Raw genomic sequence first — 18,959 nt, 5'->3', positions numbered from 1 at the left:
AGATTGTTCACAAGGGCCTGTTAGTTATTGGATTTCAATAAGTTCTTGAAAGTCTATAAACTTTCTATCGAGCACTACTTGATATAATTTTAACTAATCAATTGCATATTGAATCAAATTGTATTCTTATCAATTAAAATTAAAATTTAATATTTGTTAATACTTGCTTTAATTTCAACTGTAGCCTTAAATTAATAAAGTATACCCTTGTATTGACAAATTTCATCTGAGTATAAGATTTATTTTAAAAGGTATTTTTAGTTCTAATTTTTCCTTCATGCATTGTCTTAATTCCCACTATGCTATATTAATTTCTTACATTAATTGTTAACATTATTTTAGTTTCTTTCTGTTTTTCATTATCATTGTTTTCTATGTTGCTTTAATATATTTTTCTCTTGAATTGCTTTTTGTTATTGTGGGGTTATTATTAAGTTGCTACTGAATCTATTCAAGGGCTGAACATCCAATCATAGGAAAGTTGGTTGATGTTGACTATTGTTTGAGCTTGTACTCATCTCTGTTGATTCTGTCTTCTTTGCACAGTTCCTCTCATTACTGTGTTTCTGGTCAGGTTTGTCTTCTTTTTCCATTCATGATTTGATCATTCTGTTAGTCTTGTCATCTTTACATCTTTCACCAGGGTGACTCTTGAGTCGTTCGTTGCAATGGACTCTTTCTCTCATTGTCAGCATGTCCTTGATCCCTCACTTCAGTTGTGGGGGGTTGCTGAAGTTAGTTGGTGTATTTTAAGTTGAGAGACATGAACTCAAATGTCACTCTGTTGATCACTTCTGTCACAGTGTCTGGTTTGTGTTCCCTGGGTTGCCACTAGAGGTCCTCGTTCTCACGGTGTCTTTCACGTTTGACTTCATTTCCCAGCATTCTGTCTGTCACTCATCAGTTCATTGCACTCAGCTGTTTCCCATCACCTTGTTAGTTTGAGTGTATATATACCCTGTCTGTTTTAGTGTTTGTCACGGAGTCGTTGTTATTCATCACGTCACTTTTGAGGTCTGTTCTGCTTTGTGCTAGTTTGTTTATTGTTTTATGTTTTTGGATTGCTACGTTGGTTTTGACCCCTGCCTGGACTGGATTTATGTTTTTGGATTACCCTAATAAATACTGCAAATTGGATCTCTCTGTTTCCCGTGTGTGCAACGTGACAGAACGACTCCGTCCACAAATAGATCCAGCAGTATGGACTTTTGTGGATCTTCCCCAAATGCCGAGAAGGAGAGGAGGCAGCAGAGGGGGAATTCGCGGGTTGAAGAGATTCCCCCCCGTATGAACATTCATCAATGTTTTGCCTTATGGGCCCAACTGACTGAGGAAGCCGCAGCGGCTAAGGCTTCAGCGAAATCTTCCATCAGAAATGGTGAGTCGTTTCTGGGGACTCGTCTGGCGAAGTTCTCCAGAACTCGGGGAGGTTGCAGGGGAGGAGGTGGTCGACAAGTTCCACGACACCGTCCTCCGCCTGGCGATTTTTCTGATCCGGAGCCGCCGGACTGGCCCAGCATAAGATCCTCGCCGCTGGTTCCGTCCAGCACAGGATCCTCGCTGCGGGCTCTGTCCAGCACAAGATCCTCGCCGCTGGTTCTGCCCAGCACAAGATCCTCGGCGCTGGTTCCGCCCAGCACTAGATCTTCGGCGCTGGTTCCGCCCAGCACAGGATCTTCGCCGCTGGTTTTGTCCAGCCCCGAGCCCTCACCGCTGGCGCCGTCCAGCCTCGAGCTCTCACCACTGGCGCCGTCCAGCCCAGCGCCCTCTCGCACTCATGGACGGAGGAGGAGGAAGAGACACAGTCCATCTGCCCAGCCAGAGACCGCTCCGTCTGCCCAGTCAGAGACTGTTCACGTTCCGTCTGCCCAGTCAGAGACTGTTCACGCTCCGTCTGCCCAGTCAGAGACTGTTCACGCTCCGTCTGCCCAGTCAAAGACTGTTCACGCTCCGTCTGCCCAGTCAGCGACTGCTCACGTCCCGTCCGCCCAGTCAGAGACTATTCAGGTCACATCTGCCCAGACAGAGACGGCTCAAGCCACGTCTGCCCAGTCAAAGACAGATCGGGAGATGCCCATTCTCGTGGCCGGAGGGGCACTGATCGGCTATTTAGAGCGTCTAGCTCGGATCCTGGAGACGCCCTTCAGACCTTTAGTGTCTGCCGTTCCTGTGCCGGAGCCAGTGTCTGTTCCAGAGCCGGAGCCAGTGTCTGTTCCAGAGCCGGAGCCAGTGTCTGTTCCAGAGCCGGAGCCAGTGTCTGTTCCAGAGCCGGAGCCAGTGTCTGTTCCAGAGCCGGAGCCAGTGTCTGTTCCAGAGCCGGAGCCAGTGTCTGTTCCAGAGCCGGAGCCAGTGTCTGTTCCAGAGCCGGAGCCAGTGTCTGTTCCAGAGCCGGAGCCAGTGTCTGTTCCAGAGCCGGAGCCAGTGTCTGTTCCAGAGCCGGAGCCAGTGTCTGTTCCAGAGCCGGAGCCAGTGTCTGTTCCTGAGCCGGAGCCAGTGTCTGTTCCTGAGCCGGAGCCAGTGTCTGTTCCTGAGCCGGAGCTTGTTTCTGTGTTTGTGTCTGTCCTTGTGGTTATTTCTGTTCTAGTGACTGTTCCTGAGTCGGTGTTTGCAGTTCCTGAGCAGGTGGCTGTTGCTCCAGAGGCAGAGCCAGTGCCTGTTCCAGAGCCGGAGACAGAGCCAGTGCCTGTTCCAGAGCCAGTGTCTGTTCCTGAGCCGGAGGCAGAGCCAATGCCTGTTCCAGAGCCGGAGGCAGAGCCAATGCAGGTTCCAGAGCCGGAGGCAGAGCCAATGCCTGTTCCAGAGCCGGAGGCAGAGCCAATGCCTGTTCCAGAGCCGGAGGCAGAGCCAATGCCTGTTCCAGAGCCGGAGGCAGAGCCAGTGCCTGTTCCAGAGCTGGAGCCAATGTCTGTTCCAAAGCCAGTGCCTGTTCCAGTGCATGAGCCGGTGTTTGTTTATGAGCCGGTGTCTGTTGCTGTTCCTGTGCCATGGTCGCCCTCGCCCTGGTCTTCACCGCCCTGGCCGCCCGAGGGGTCTTCACCGCCCTGGCCGCCCGGGGGGTCTTCACCGCCCTGGCCGCCCGAGGGGTCTTCGCCGCCCTGGCCGCCCGAGGGGTCTTCGCCGCCCTGGCCGCCCGAGGGGTCTTCGCCGCCCTGGCCGCCCGAGGGGTCTTCGCCGCCCTGGCCGCCCGAGGGGTCTTCGCCGCCCTGGCCGCCCGAGGGGTCTTCGCCGCCCTGGCCGCCCGAGGGGTCTTCGCCGCCCTGGCCGCCCGAGGGGTCTTCGCCGCCCTGGCCGCCCGAGGGGTCTTCGCCGCCCTGGCCGCCCGAGGGGTCTTCGCCGCCCTGGCCGCCCGAGGGGTCTTCGCCGCCCTGGCCGCCCGAGGGGTCTTCGCCGCCCTGGCCGCCCGAGGGGTCTTCGCCGCCCTGGCCGCCCGAGGGGTCTTCGCCGCCCTGGCCGCCCGAGGGGTCTTCGCCGCCCTGGCCGCCCGAGGGGTCTTCGCCGCCCGAGGGGTCTTCACCGCCCTGGCCGCCCGAGGGGTCTTCTGCTTCGCCCTGGCCGCCCGAGGGGTCTTCTGCTTCGCCCTGGCCGCCCGAGGGGTCTTCTGCTTCGCCCTGGCCGCCCGATGGGTCGTCTGCTTCGCCCTGGCCGCCCGATGGGTCGTCTGCTTCGCCCTGGCCGCCCGATGGGTCGTCTGCTTCGCCCTGGCCACCCGATGGACTGTCTGCTTCGCCCTGGCCGCCCGATGGACTGTCTGCTTCGCCCTGGCCGCCCCATGGACCGTCTGCTTCACCCTGGCCGCCGGCTAAACCATCACCCCCTGTTTCTGTTCCCTTCCATGGACCTGGCCCCCCATCCCTCCCCCTGATCCTCCACCGTTCCACCTCCCTCCTGGCCTCTTGTTTTGTTTGTTTTTTGTGGGTCTTGGAGCGTCTGGTAGCCGCTCCGTAGAGGGGGGGTTATGTCACAGTGTCTGGTTTGTGTTCCCTGGGTTGCCACTAGAGGTCCTCGTTCTCACGGTGTCTTTCACGTTTGACTTCATTTCCCAGCATTCTGTCTGTCACTCATCAGTTCATTGCACTCAGCTGTTTCCCATCACCTTGTTAGTTTGAGTGTATATATACCCTGTCTGTTTTAGTGTTTGTCACGGAGTCGTTGTTATTCATCACGTCACTTTTGAGGTCTGTTCTGCTTTGTGCTAGTTTGTTTATTGTTTTATGTTTTTGGATTGCTACGTTGGTTTTGACCCCTGCCTGGACTGGATTTATGTTTTTGGATTACCCTAATAAATACTGCAAATTGGATCTCTCTGTTTCCCGTGTGTGCAACGTGACAACTTCTTCTGAAATTACAAAGCACAGTTACTGGTTCTTTTTGTTAGACTTGTCCCAGAATCCTTCCTGGAATCGAGCTGCTGCTATCTGTAAATTAAAGCTTAATTATTTTTGTTAGTGAAAACATCATGTGATCTCAATCATCTGCTCATCTGTCCCATTGTCCTTCTCGATGTTCCCTGTAGAAAGGTCATGTGGGCTGAGTGGTGTCCTTTCTGCCTTCATTAACAGCAGTGCTTTAATCCATATATTCTCATTTGTTTTTCATAAATTTGACTTTTCATCATTATTTGCAACTTTTTGCATTTTTCTCACAATAAATTTCCAATGTACTCTTATAATTAGTCAATTCAACTCAGTTATCTCTTTGTCTTGAGTTCCACTATTAGCACATTATTTATTAGGCATCTTGGACAATACTCAACCCACTTTGACAAAAGTTACAAGACAATATTTCATACTTTTGACAAAGATCGGCTCCATCACGATATGCTGAAAAGAAAGGCAGATATGTTATGCGCTGCGCAAATGTGGCACTGTTTTTTATTTTTTTATTTTTCTCTTTTCATTCTTTGTTTTTTCATATTGTTACTTCAGTTCCTGGCCAGGAAATTTAACCAAATCCATCCATGGTCATTATTTTATTGGGCAGAATTTGCCCTGTGGGCCCACATGTTAAATTTTAAATACAGCTGTATTGGCAAAATAATTGATTTGCCTTAGTGTCTCTTCATACACAATCTCTCACTCATTCACACTCAGTGTCTCTCTCACACACACTGGCCAGCATACACTCTTGCAGGTTGTGCTCTAAATGTGGCATCCTATAATTTTAGCCATAAGGTCTGATCAGGTCAACACAACTATGTCAAACACTATTGTGAAGTGTCAATGATCATAAGGTTTAGTTTAACACCATTGTTATAATCCTTTTTTTTTTTCATTTTACAAATTCTAATAGACTAAGTATTTTAGAATAATAATTAGTATAATAGGCCTGCCAATTGTAATTTTTCAAATGCATTTTGTCATTTGTTTTTCTGATTTTTCCTATTTTTTGTTTTTTTGCTCATGAGCTGCTTTAAGAAATTGGAGATCTCTGCATAATCTTGGATCCATGGCCAACAACATTTCCATCTCATTATCCCAGTTTTGTCAGCATTTTTTGCGATTTCATAATTTTGGACTTTTGGAGTAATTTTTTCTCCAATCTATATCTCTAAAAACTTACCAAAACAAAATGGAGTGACCAATATCATTGTTTAGCAAACACTAATAATAATCTTTGACATTTTGTGTCTATCTTTTTCTTTGCTACAGAATAATTTTTCTCATGCTTTTAACCCCTATAGTTGTTTAATGTAATAGCCCTCACTATAACAAATCCAGCCTCAGTTTGAACTATTTAGTGAGTTGAGCACCCACTTGTCTCTTTCAGTGTATTCTTTCTTTTTTATAGGGCTGGACTTGAACCTACACTGAAAAAGCAGAGAGGGTTAGTTTAGCAGAGAATATAAAGAATTGCTTATGAGACCAGTGAATAATCAGAATGAATAAAGTTAATCTAATAATTAACTAATTTGAAGCAGTCTCTATAGAGCGATCATTGAAGTTGCCAGACCTGTGTTGCCCGTAAGGGAAGGATGCCGGTCGGTTTTACTGTTTTTAGATTATCAGTCTGTTGAAGCTTCATGGCTGTCGCTCTGCATGTGTCGTCAGCCTAGCTGTCACTCAAAGGCTTGGTGTAGTAGACTGTATATTGGCTCTGTTGTTTCTCTGCCTCTTCTGAGTTTGGGCTTTTGATAGATTTTGCCACAGGTTTGCATCTCAGGATTTTCCTCTTGTCCTCAGGAAAAAGTCTCCAGTGAAATAGTGAAAGTTTCACCTTTTCCAGCATTAAATCAGTCTTTCTCCATGCTGAGTTTTCCAGAGAGTGGTCATCTTCAGAAGGGGAGCTGAAAGCCTCTCACCCTCTCATCTTCTTCTCTCCGCAGTCGTCTTTGACCTTTCACCTCTTCCATTCGACACTGAAGCCATCTGAAACTTGAACACTCAGAGAGCTGCATAGATCAAATTAATCTTTATAAATATTTGTTCCTGAGCTATTAGCTTTTTTTCTTTTTTTTTCTAAATTCCACTTTTTAACCATCTTTTTCCTAGTTCTTTTTTACTATATAATAATCACTGGTTGACAACAGCAGTTCTCCCATTCTGTTTTTAGTAAAGCAAGTTCTTCGTTGCAGGAAAAAGCAAGCTATCTCTTCTTTGCAATATCAGCAATAATCTAACTTTTGACTATCTGAGTATAATACATTTAAATAATTTTCCCTATCATAAAATCAGACATCAATCTTTCTCCTATATTTGCATGCTGTGCTCAAAATAATCTAACATGGTGAATACAATTTTGCTCAGCCATTCCCAACTATTCCCATTACTACAGTGCTAAGATTGCTGTAAATTATTTATGACTGTTGAAACTTTGTCACTCAATCTTGTTCACTTTTATTTTTTCCTTTGCACAAACTTAATTATTTACAATAGAATAATATTTTCTCACTTTGTCTTCAGGGATAATGAGATACAAATTTTAGACGTCTTCAGATATAAGATATAATATATTAAGCATGTGCATTCTTATTTATCATCATCTATTAATATATATCATTATATCAGTCCATTTATTAATTAAATATATATTTTATACTTTAACTTATTTATACTACAATAATCTGCAAGATTATTATATTGAAACAATTGTTTTCTTTTACTATTTCCTTTATTTTACTACCCATCATTTATACAGTACTTGTCCCTCAAGCTCATTCACACATTCCTTGTCCCCTATTTTTAACCACAGGCACAGTCAAGCACACACACAGGATCCCACATACACACACCCTCTGCTCACACAACACAGTGACAATACCAAAGAAACCCAAAGAATGGCCCAAAACTGAATCTGGCAGCACATTATGAATCTCACCAGCACAAAGGGCTGCTTTAGCATGTGATTAGAGGTTTAATAATGCAACGCTTCTCCTGGTCTTTGTGTGGTGGTATTGATTTTTAAGATGCTGTCACAGAGGCTCCATAATTACATTACGGAGCCTCTGTCATATTCTCTCAAATCCTTGTATTTTTTGCCATCCTTCTATGCAGCATATTGGAGTCTGTCATTTTTAATTTCACATCTGACAGTCAAGTTTTGATATTGCTTTGGGTCGCCCAATCTGTTGTGTAAATACTCTTTGTCAGTCTAAATAATGTCACTGGCTTTGTCACATGTTTCTCTTCTGAATTTCATCCCTTCGTGTACTTCATTATACCGTACTGATGGCAACAGATGTGAAATATAATCTGTGCGAGAGTGAGTGGGTTTATCTATCTATCTGTCTATCTGTCACAATAAATTTGTTACACTTTTGTTTCCTTCTCAGATGTATAGATATGGATGCAATCCAGAATATGCATACATGTGTCAACACACCCTGAAGCAAACTCAGTCTTCTTGAAAGTCTCACCCATCCACAATAAGTCAATCACAATCAGTCATCAGGAGCAAGTCAAATAAAAACAGTGTGGGTCGAATTAATCAGCTGAAATAAACTACAGGCAGCACTTTGCATCCATTGCTCAAGATGACGCCTGGAAAACAAGCAGGCAGGCATGATAAAGTGCATTGGATTTGACACGTTATAAGTTGATCGATAACACCAAAAAAAAAGGGCAGATCGCTGGATAAAGAAAGAGGAAAAGGGGAAACCAAAATTGTTGTACCGTTTATTTTCTCTTCTTTTAATATCTGCATCTGCCCCGTACAATCAACTCAGTTGGGGATCACAAAAAAACTAAGACTTTTTCAAAAGTGTATTAGCCTGTCTGGTTTGAAGTTTGAAAAAATGTCTCTGGATCAAAGATACTCAAAAGATTTTCTCCCCATGTGTTTCTCTATGTGTGTTCTGTTTTCCAATTTAAATAATGATTGTGTTTGATATATATTCCAGCTGAAACCATGTAGACAGCTTGTATGAGGTATATGCATATTTTGTCATCTGTTATACAAAGTGACCCACAAAAGACTTTGTTGTTGACAAGTCAATCAATGTGAAAGAAAATTTGACAGCAGTCTCTCTTATCTCAGAACAGAAAAAACAGGTTTTTAAGTTGTCAGGAACAATGCAGGAGAAGAAAATCTGTCACTGGGGCGGTACTGTTCAGAGTTCATGCCAATGAACGTGACAGTGTCCGTGCTGGTGAACGTCAGAAGAAATAAACTGTTTATTTAATTTGTATATTATATATTGTGTATATGTAAGGTGTTTCTTTGTTCTTATCTTTTAATAACAAAGAAAATAATAACAATGATTTTTAGCTTTGATTTTTAGCCGGTGTCCGTGCCAGTGCCTGTGTCCATGCCGGTCTGTGCCTGTGCCATGTCCGTGCCGGTGTCCATGCCTGTCTCCGTGCCCGTGTCTGTGCCTGTGCCATGTCCGTGCCGGTGTCCATGCCTGTCTCCGTGCCCGTGTCTGTGCCTGTGCCATGTCCGTGCCGGTGTCCATGTCTGTGTCCATGCCGGTCTGTGCCTGTGCCATGTCCGTGCCGGTGTCCATGTCTGTCTCCGTGCCCGTGTCTGTGCCGGTGTCCATGTACTTGCCGGTGTCCGTGTTCATGTCAATGCCGGTGTCCGTGCCCTGTCCGTGCAAGTGTGCTGAAGAGCATTCAACTGACATTCTTGTATAGTGTAAAAACAGACTTGTCAAATAAAAAGCAGAAAGCACATACAATTTGTATTTAACAAATATTTCCAAGGTGAAAAAACATCTAAACATTTTGACCCAGTTCGGCTCACACGATGACAAAAAGACTTTTTATTTTGGTGGCTTTGGCCAATTTACCAACACAACAACAAGGTTTTGAAGCATGAATTAAATGTTTTGGGGGAGTTACTACATTCTGCAGACATGCAATAGAGTTCTGATGTTCCAGCAAACAGTTGTAGAAATTCAAAAAGTGAGTGAGAAAAACTGCAATACTTTAATGAGAGTTAGTTGACATGTAGTTACGTCACGTATAGTCAGTCGAATGCCAAAATGGGACTATCAAAATAAAGTGTTACCATATATTCTCTGAAAATAAGTCTTAATATTTCATGCAGTTTTATTTTTGAAAAAGTTCTGTGTATGTTCAGCTGGTGACATGAGTCTATGTACTCAAACAGCCAAATCAAGCTTATGAAGATTGCTGTGAGTTTAAACATGCAGACGTGACACATACTGTACTCTTCAAACAATCTTCAATAATTGTAACAAAAAACATTTTTATTTTAAATTTTCTTTATTAGATTATAAATATACAACAAATAAAAATGCACTTTATGGCATAGAAGTTTCTATTTCTGAAAGGAAATATAAAAGATAAAAGACAAAAAAAATCCACAAAAAGGATGAATTGTATTTGGATTGTTTCTAACCAAGAGCTGTATATATTTGTTAAAAGTGTTTAACTTATGGCTCAGATTCAAAGACAGATTTATCATAGAATTACAAACGTGTAAACAGTGGATGTATAGTTTAAAGGGGGAAAAAGGACCCTACAACCATTTTCTTTGTGTGAGGAACACTCCTCGGCTCTCATGGACTGGTTTTACGATAGTTTCTCAGGTGCATGGTGAAGTTGTTGGGAAGCCCCAGTCTCAGAAATTCTTCCTGTAGCTGAAATTTTTTTTGTAAGATATTTTGAGCTTTTTAACATGGTGTTAATGAATTACTTAAACTTTCATGATTTTTTTCACATTGTGACATTTTATTTTATTTTATTTTTTACCTGTGTAATTACCAGGTCTTCAATCTGAGACTTTGATAAATATTCTGCACTTGTTAGTGTCACTCTCAGTCCCGCCACTGATAAAAAAAATAATAAAAAAAAGCAAAACAAAACGGGTCAGTTTTGTAGAAAATAGTTTTGTCAAGATTGGATTGATAACTTATTTACACAAACCTACCATACGCATCTGAAATGGTGGGTCAATATGATGATCGTCACGTTCACCAGAAATTAAACAGAAGACCAAGCATAAAAGGTTATCGAATTTACAATTTTATTGTTTTGTGTGTAACGTGATGCTTATTCATTTATTTCAATAAATAAGGTATAATAGCTTACCACTGTAACAGAAGAAAGGCAAACTGGCAAAGCATCTTTCATCTGTCCACTGACCAAAGTATTTGAAAGACACAGCTGTGCAGTGTTGAGCTCCCTCCTGTCCTGGGACATTTTCACCATTATCTGGTTGTTCAGCTTCATACAGAGTATATGGCAGCCAATATGTGAAAGAAGAGCTGCTCTGGTCTGACCACAGTCTGTTTCTGTGCAGACCAATCCATACATAATAACCATAACCAGAATAATAACGTGTAACATTCAGTATCTGTTGACGCTCCGTCTCATTTCTCACACTGGCCAGGTCTGTGTATTTCTCTCTGCAGTAGCTCTGAGCTCCAGTCCAGGTCCTTCCCTCATTTACCACAACATACTTCTGAGAGGCGTTTTCTCTGCCTAAGAAAAAACAATTTGGTGGATGTAAATTAGTCAATTTATTTGTTATTTGTCAAATATAATTATAGCTATATAATAAAATACATTTTGAAAACAAAATACATTACTAATTAGCCAAATCAAATAATGAAAAACAATCTTTTTCAGTCTCCTTTTTCTCTCAAGAATTTTGGGTTTAAATGTGGAAGAAAAATATTGAACACTTCAGGATCAATATATATACGCACACACACAAACACACAGACACACACATGTGTTACTTGTAATGTCTTACCATTGTAGCAAACAAATGTGTAATTACTTTCACATGATGAATCAAACCAGTTTCCATTATAATCCATGGAGACACACAGTTCATTCGCTCCATTGTCCGGTTGATGATCGAAGTTCCTGAAATCTCTCTCTCCTTCCTGATAGAAATCATTGTTTTCCAATGACCATCTCCAGCTGTTCACATCATCATACAGTCCAATCCAGGCTGAACCATTGTAACTCCCATTAACTGTGTTAATCAGACTGTTCATTTCCTCCATGTTGTTAATGGTGGCCAGATCAGTGTAATTCTCTCTGCAGTATCTCTGAGCCTCAGTCCAGGTCTTGGATTCATTCACAAAATGATGGGATGATGCATTTGCTGGCAAGGTGGGAAAAAAGGGTAAGGATAAAAGTTAGATTACTTGTAAGGACATTTTGGATTTGGAATTAATGAACCTTGGTAGAATGTTTGTTGACTAAATAAAGTGCCATTAGTTATGTCAGGTTTGCATTAACTGACATTTGTTAACATCAATGTATTGATTTTTATTAAAGTTAGTCACATCAGAGTCCTGCACGGGTCCATTTTTGCAAAGTTCAGCACCAGATCCGACCCGTCACCCGTGATAATATCTAAATTAAATCCGCACCCGCCCAGAACCGTTAATATTTGGCCCGTTACCCGACCCGTGCCCGCGATAAATCACACACGCTAAAATCATTCCAATTAAAGTGCTTTATTTTTTATCTCGCACCTCTCTCAACATCACAATAGCCTCATGAATGGGCTAATGAAACAGGCTAAAGTGCGCTTTGTTTTGCACCATTCATGTAGCCTACATCGGCACCTAAATAGGCTATGGAACCTGATAACGCAAATAGTTCACCATGGTCTGCCAGCAGCTTCAGGCTTTTCAGCTTTGAATGCAAGAACATTGCCAGCTTGTGCAAGAGATGCAGCTCAAATTTCTCAGTTAAAAAACTTGAGGCATTTTTCTTTAAGCGATGACAATGTCAGACTGTCAGTAGAAGACGGCTGAAGGTGACGTTTGAGGCGCTCTAACCACACAGCTGTCAAGTGAATGGTCAGAGTTTTGGATGCTTCCAGGGCTTTGGTGGCTTCTTTGAATCATGCCAAACAATTCACAATGTCATGCAAAGTCTCCTTGCTCATGCAGTTTAAACGGTGTTCTTCGTCACGTTCCTCCACAAGAGCATGGATGGCCTCGTACTGGTTGCTAATGGAGTCCAGCGTCGTGTGAAGCGAGTTCCATCGCGTCTCCACGGATGCTTTCAGGGTTTTTTGCAGACGATTCTGGAGATGTGACTGCTTAAAGTAAGTCACAAGCGACTTAGCGGACTCAATGACACCAGATATCTCATCACCAAACAAATCGTCCCCAGCAGGTTTCCCAAGTGTGGTATGCAATACTGTGTTCAGGATATGTGCTGCGCAACTCAATCTCGTGGCTGTGCAGAGGGCCGCAACAATGTTTGCACCTCTGTCAGTTACGTACACTAGTTTGGGAAAGAACTCATCCAGTCCAAATTTGCGGAGTGCTTGGACGATGGCTGGCCTGAGGCTGTCAGCTGTTTTACATAAATTGCTGTCCCATTCAGCTGTGCAGAGCACTCGCTCCTGCAGTTCCCAATTGCTTTTAATGTAATGTATTGTCACACAGAGATATCCAATTTTTCGGAAATCATCAGTCCGCAAATCCAGCGTCACAGCCCCGTTGCTCTCGGTCAATTGTTCCCTCAGCTCCGGAATTATGCCTTGTCTTTTATCCTCGGCATATTTAGTGATCTTACGGGAGATAGTAGTTGGATCGGGCAGAAGCTGACGCGCGTCCACAAGGCCAGCTCGTGCCCCAGTGTCAATTAAGCCCTGCGCCAGTTCCAAAAATCCATCGCCGCACACAGTCTCAAATGATCTAATGTCTTGGCACACAAATTGCACAGCCAATTGTGTTATCGCCTCCTTGTCTTCCCTTTTGGAGGTTTGTAGCCTTTGGCAAAGTACCTGTCAATTGTCGCACTGGCAACCCTTGCTGTGCTCCTGCAAGTCTCGACATGCTTCCTAAGAGAAGACGTACCCAGCTTCCGGCTATCAAACGGCAAAATTAGCAACACTCCAACTAGGCTACGAGAAGCATCAACGAAAGTCACACTATCGCAGTGGTGACATGATGAGTCCAAAGGTCATACCTTTGTTGCGTATGTGTAATGGTAATTTAGACACAAATATTGCACATATTTTTCATCCGCTACTACCCGGCCGCAAGGAGTTAATTATCCGCCCGCATCCCCGCCCGTGAATTTTAGGAATGTCACACAATCCACCCGTTTTAGCCACTTTTATGCTGGTACCCGACCCGTTGCAGGACTCTGAGTCACATATAGAACTGAACTATATGTAACTAACGTTAACATAGATCAACCCTCTGGGGACGGATTGGCATACTTTTATACATACAAAATGGCATACTTTTACAAATGTGTAATTATCTTAAAAACTATTAATGATAGAGACGTGTGATCTTTTTTGCCGTCTTCCTCAGATTCCACTGAAAACAGTGGTACCCGATTTGTATATGTACACTCTTCCTTGTAGCGTAATACCACTGTGTAAAAAGGTAAATGAAATTTATGCTGTTAGACAGATTCCACTCGCAACGACCAATGGAAAAATTGCTGCGGAGAGGAATTTTTTCTTACCCAATCAGAGGAAGGTTACCATGACGTATTCTAGCTAATCAGAGCACTCTGTAGCCTTGCAAGGGGTGGGACCAAAGTTAGAAACAGCGTAGAAACAGAGACAGCGTAGAGTGAATAAGGTGCCAGCGAGCGAACGGAGCGGAGGAGTATTACAGAGCGTACGCGAGATCCATATGAGCGAGAGACATAACTTCATAAACAGCATTATTATTATATTTTAGCACTTTTATGATGCAGAGCAGCAAAAGATTTACGGCAGATGAAGCTTTGGAACAGTTACTGGAAAGTGATGACGATAAATCCGGAGCAGACAGCTTTTACACAGACAATGAGATATTTTACCAGAATGGGGACGATTCATTTGAGGACTGGTATGCAACTTCAAATAACCTCTTTATCATTATAATTTATTGTCTCATACATTTTGAGTGTGTATGTATTGGATTTTTAGTCAGAGAGAGATTGAGACATGAAATGTTTGTTTTAGTGTACGGTACTCCTCCTCCCCCTTCCCTGTAAGCTCAGTTCAAAAGTGATGAAATGTCTTTTTAGTGGACAGTGGAGTTTCATAGGGTTACATGAGTTTATAGTGGACTTGTTAATTTTTCTACATTGAATTTTGACACAAAAAGAAGCTTCCAGTTTCATTTTGTAATTGCGCTCTCCTTTTACATTTCATTTCAGTAATGATAATGACCCAAGTACGTCATCAACACCGGCAACAGCACCTCAGCTTCCACCGAGGAGGCGATTGAGCCTGCCATGCACGACACCTATTTCTTAACAGAGGTGCATGTAATACTCACCACTGTAGCAAATGAAAGATAATGCAGTATTGCAGTTTTCATCTGTCCACGTCCCAGAGTCTCTAAATGACACTGCAGTGCAGTATTGACTGTTTCCAGCATTATCTGGCTGTCCTGTCCTCCAGTTACTGAATGAAGAGTTGCTCTGATCTGACCAAGATCTGGTTCTGTATAATCCAATCCAAGAGGAATAATACCGCAATAATGACTGAAGTTTGAGGTTTTCAGTCTCATTCCTGATACTGATGAGGTCTGTGTGATGTTTTCTGCAGTAACTCTGCGCTTCAGTCCAGTTTTTTTTCCAGTTAACAAACACGTAACTTGTACTAGCATTCACTCTTCCTGCAAGGAATATGTGTATGTGATATATCTATGGTATCATAAATATATTGTTCTAAAAACTTTAAAAAGTCAACAGGAGTTCTCACCATCATAGCAAACAAATGGAAGTATATAGGAGCAAAATAATTCTCTCCATGTTCCCCAAGCAGATGAAATGGACACACACAGACTCTGTCCACCTGAGTTCACTGGTTTCTGGACATACCAGCTTTTAAATCCTCCTTCTAAACTTGCATTATTCAGAGACCATTTCCAGTTGTTCAGATCATCATAGAGACCAATCCAAGCTTTGCCATAGTAAGTCCTACCTACTGTTTTAAAGAGCCTGTTCATTTCCTCCATGTTATCAATGGTGGCCAGATCAGTGTAATTCTCTCTGCAGTATCTCTGAGCTTCAGTCCAGGTCTTAGACTCAGATACAAAGTGATACTGACGGGTGCATGAAAATTGTGTGCAGATTCCTGTAAGTTTAAAATAAACCGAGAAATACATTTGATTATTCTTTACAATCACCAATATATCATGAAACTATTAAAATGGTTTTATTGTGGAGGTTTTTCAAATGTACTTAAAAAAAAATATATATATATATGTATATATTATATTAACTGGAAAAAGTATGTAAAATATAATATAAATAGTATACATTAAAAAATTTAATATTCAGAGTAAATATATATACATTGGCTTCTAATAACACTTTTTGTAATGTCTGTTAAATGTTTGGTCTGCGTAAAAAGAAGAGGAAAAAAGAGAAAAAATAAACTCACTGTTGTAGCAGATGAAAGGCATGCTGGATAAGCAGTTCTCATCAGTCCATCGGCCTAAATGGATGAATGATACTGCAGTACATTGCTGAGAAAACCATTGGTCATAATTATCTGGTTGCTGTGAAGAATATGGAATTTCTGGTCTCCAATTTTCATATGTGACAATCTGACCGTTTGACCAAACCCTGTTTCTGTACAGTCCAATCCAGACTCCTCCACCTGCTGTCTCAAGGATCATCTGGTTTTCAGTCTGATTTCTCACATTGGCGAGATCTGTGTAATGATCTCTGCAGTATCTACGAGCCTCTGTCCAGTTTCTCCTATCATTGATTCTGATGTAATTCTGTGCTGGATTTTCTCTACCTGAGATATGAACAATACAACACATCCAGAATATATGCACAGAATTACTTACAGAAAAATCTGAAAAAAAAATTAAACGCACTTACCATCATAGCAAACGAATGGCTCAGTGTAGTCACATGAAATATCAACCCATTTGCCATCATAATACATATAAACACACAGTTCTTTCCCACCATAGTTGTCCGGTTGATGATAGAAGTTCCTGAAATCTCTCTCTCCCTCCTGATAGAAATCATTGTTTTCCAATGACCATCTCCAGTTATTCACATCATCATACATTTCAATCCAGGCTGAACCATTGTAACTCCCATTAACTGTGTTAATCAGACTGTTCATTTCCTCCATGTTGTTAATGGTGGCCAGATAAACGTAATTATCTCTGCAGTATCTCATAGCCTCAGTCCAGGTCTTGGATTCATTCACAAAATGATAGTGGAATGATGATGTCAAATGTGACACTGTGGAGAAAGTGTCAGATTTATAGCATTAAATTTTGTTGAGAGTCCTGGCCATTAAGACAGATTTCTACTCACCACTGAAGCAAACGAAAGGCAATACATAATTGCAGTTTTCATCTGCCCATTTCCCAGAGTCACTAAATGAGACTACAGTGCAGGATCTTGCAGTATCTGGCTGTCCTGTCGTCCAGTTACTGGATGAAGAGTTGCTCTGATCTGACCAAACTCTGGTTCTGTACAGTCCAATCCAAACAATACCATGATGATAATAATGGGATAAAAACTGGAACTTCTGGTTTTCAGTCTCATTCCTGATACTGATGAGGTCTGTGTGATGTTCTCTGCAGTAACTCTGAGCTTCAGTCCAGTTTTTGAACATGTAAACCCAAACATAAGTTGCACTGGCATTCTGTCTTCCTAAAACATTTAAGTACATCAATGAGCATTAGTGAGAGCTGATTATTTCAGAATGATGAAACATAATTGCATTTTTTTTCATTGTCCTACATACGTATTAATGAAACTGCTCACCATCATAGCAGATAAAATTATATCTATTGGAGCAGTATGCTGTATTCCATTTCCCTGAATACATAGCCACACACTGACTTTGTCCTCCATAATGGTTTGGTCCTGGGTTATACCAGTTCCTGAAGTCTTTCCCTCCTTCCTTGAAGAAATCACTGCCTTCTAGAGTCCAGTTCCAACTATTCCGATCATCACTGAGTCCAATCCAGGCCGAATCAATGGAATCATCAGTCACTGTATCCAATAACTGGACCGACTGTTGTTCATTCTCAATGGATGCCAGATCAGTGTATTTATCTCTACAGTATCTCTGAGCTTCTGCCCATGTCTTGGATTCATTCACAAAAACATACTGAGGGACACTCAAGGTGAAGGTGATAAAACCTGTTAAAGACAAGTTTATTTTTCAAATAAGAAAACAAGGACCAAATGGGTCAGTGTACTCTATTCTGTGTTGTGACCGTATTCTCTGACAGTGTACTCTAACTGTATTCTCAAAATGGTAAAAATAATAATAATAAATACATAAAATACTGCATTATCAGTGGCCAGACAAATGCTAAATAACACTTTTATACAAAAATGTAAATTTACGATTTTGATGATAAAATATTTTATGGAAATCTTTGTCTTACCTGATAACAGAAGCAATGGAAACATAGCTGTGGAAATATATTTAGCACATGTAAAACCTGTGATAAATAAAACAATCAATCAAATCATTTGTTTTATTTTCACTATTTATTACTTTTTTCACTATTTATTACTATTTTCACTATTTATTACTTACCAGTTTACCTTTTAATTTGAAGCCTCTTCTTTTGTCTTGCTCTTGCTGCTTCTGTTTTAGATTACCTGACTGTTTTAATATTTATAGTGTTTGCTAAATATGGGTGGACCACTTTCATAAACTCACGTGACACAAAGAAACCTGTTGAGTCACATAGGTGCCATTGTAAATGTACTCAAACCTTCCACATGTTGTTGTTAAATGAAACTAGTGCTTTAACAACCATTGTTCCATCTTTATGAACTTGTTGTGAGTGCAGATGTCTTGGTTGGTTTGTGGACAAAATATATCAACAAAATATGTGATGCACTGCAACACTAAGCAATGGAAATATATTTTAATGTTGGATAAAACTGCACACAGTGTCAACGCATTTCTCAATATTATTTTTAAACCATAAAGCAAAATAACAAAATTTATCTAAATACCTAAAAACTCAAGACTAAATAATTTATTCCTGCAACTCATGTTTTGATCAAGGCGAAGAACATGTGAGCCTATGCCTGAATTGACAGTAAGCCTATTCATCAAACTGTAGAATGGACAACATGCAACATTCACTTGACACACTTTGTCAACAATACTTAAAAGTACAGTGATAGTACAAAAAACAACCCAATGTGTAACAAAAGCCAAACCATGGTCGAGGAATGCTGTCCACCCAGCTTACAGTAATGGACTGGTTTTATGAATTCCATTCTGAAGTTGCCGGGAAGACCTCAGTAGAATTATGCGACACCTTGTGTCAAAAAATGATTTATGACCCTTGATTGATTGATTGATTGATTTACTGTTTTATAACAGGATGTGGAGATGGGGCGGGGTTTGTGTGTGTGTGTGTGTGTGTGTGTGTGTGTGTGTGTGTGTGTGTGTGTGTGTGTGTGTGTGTGTGTGTGTGTGTGTGTGTGTGTGTGTGTGTGTGTGTGTGTGTGTGTGTGTATTTATGAATTTGCTTGGTGTGACTGAGAGGAATGTAGGAATGATTTTTTTTTTCAGGGGTTGTTTGAAATGGGGATGTCTTTTATTATAGCAGAATAATG

At 41.7% G+C, this 18,959-nt stretch overlaps 1 protein-coding gene across 1 annotated transcript; it reads right to left on the bottom strand.

The window, feature by feature from the left end:
• Nucleotides 1-9,646: 9,646 nt before the first annotated feature.
• LOC143730896 (macrophage mannose receptor 1-like) lies at nucleotides 9,647-17,986 on the bottom strand. The gene is made up of 12 exons (XM_077221470.1): nucleotides 17,928-17,986; nucleotides 17,765-17,821; nucleotides 17,133-17,513; nucleotides 16,677-17,018; nucleotides 16,227-16,601; nucleotides 15,778-16,140; nucleotides 15,094-15,468; nucleotides 14,666-15,007; nucleotides 11,161-11,520; nucleotides 10,494-10,886; nucleotides 10,155-10,231; nucleotides 9,647-10,042 (listed from the first exon to the last, which is right to left on the bottom strand). Exons 2-12 carry the CDS (start codon nucleotides 17,787-17,789, stop codon nucleotides 9,962-9,964), a joined length of 3,114 nt encoding a protein of 1,037 aa, XP_077077585.1. The 5' UTR covers nucleotides 17,790-17,821; nucleotides 17,928-17,986; the 3' UTR covers nucleotides 9,647-9,961.
• Nucleotides 17,987-18,959: the final 973 nt, after the last annotated feature.

This window comes from Siphateles boraxobius, unplaced genomic scaffold (assembly GCF_051911475.1).
Source record: "Siphateles boraxobius isolate OS27281-9 unplaced genomic scaffold, OSU_SipBor_1 83, whole genome shotgun sequence".
NCBI lineage: Eukaryota > Metazoa > Chordata > Actinopteri > Cypriniformes > Leuciscidae > Siphateles > Siphateles boraxobius.
This window is presented reverse-complemented; position numbering and strand designations above follow the sequence as displayed.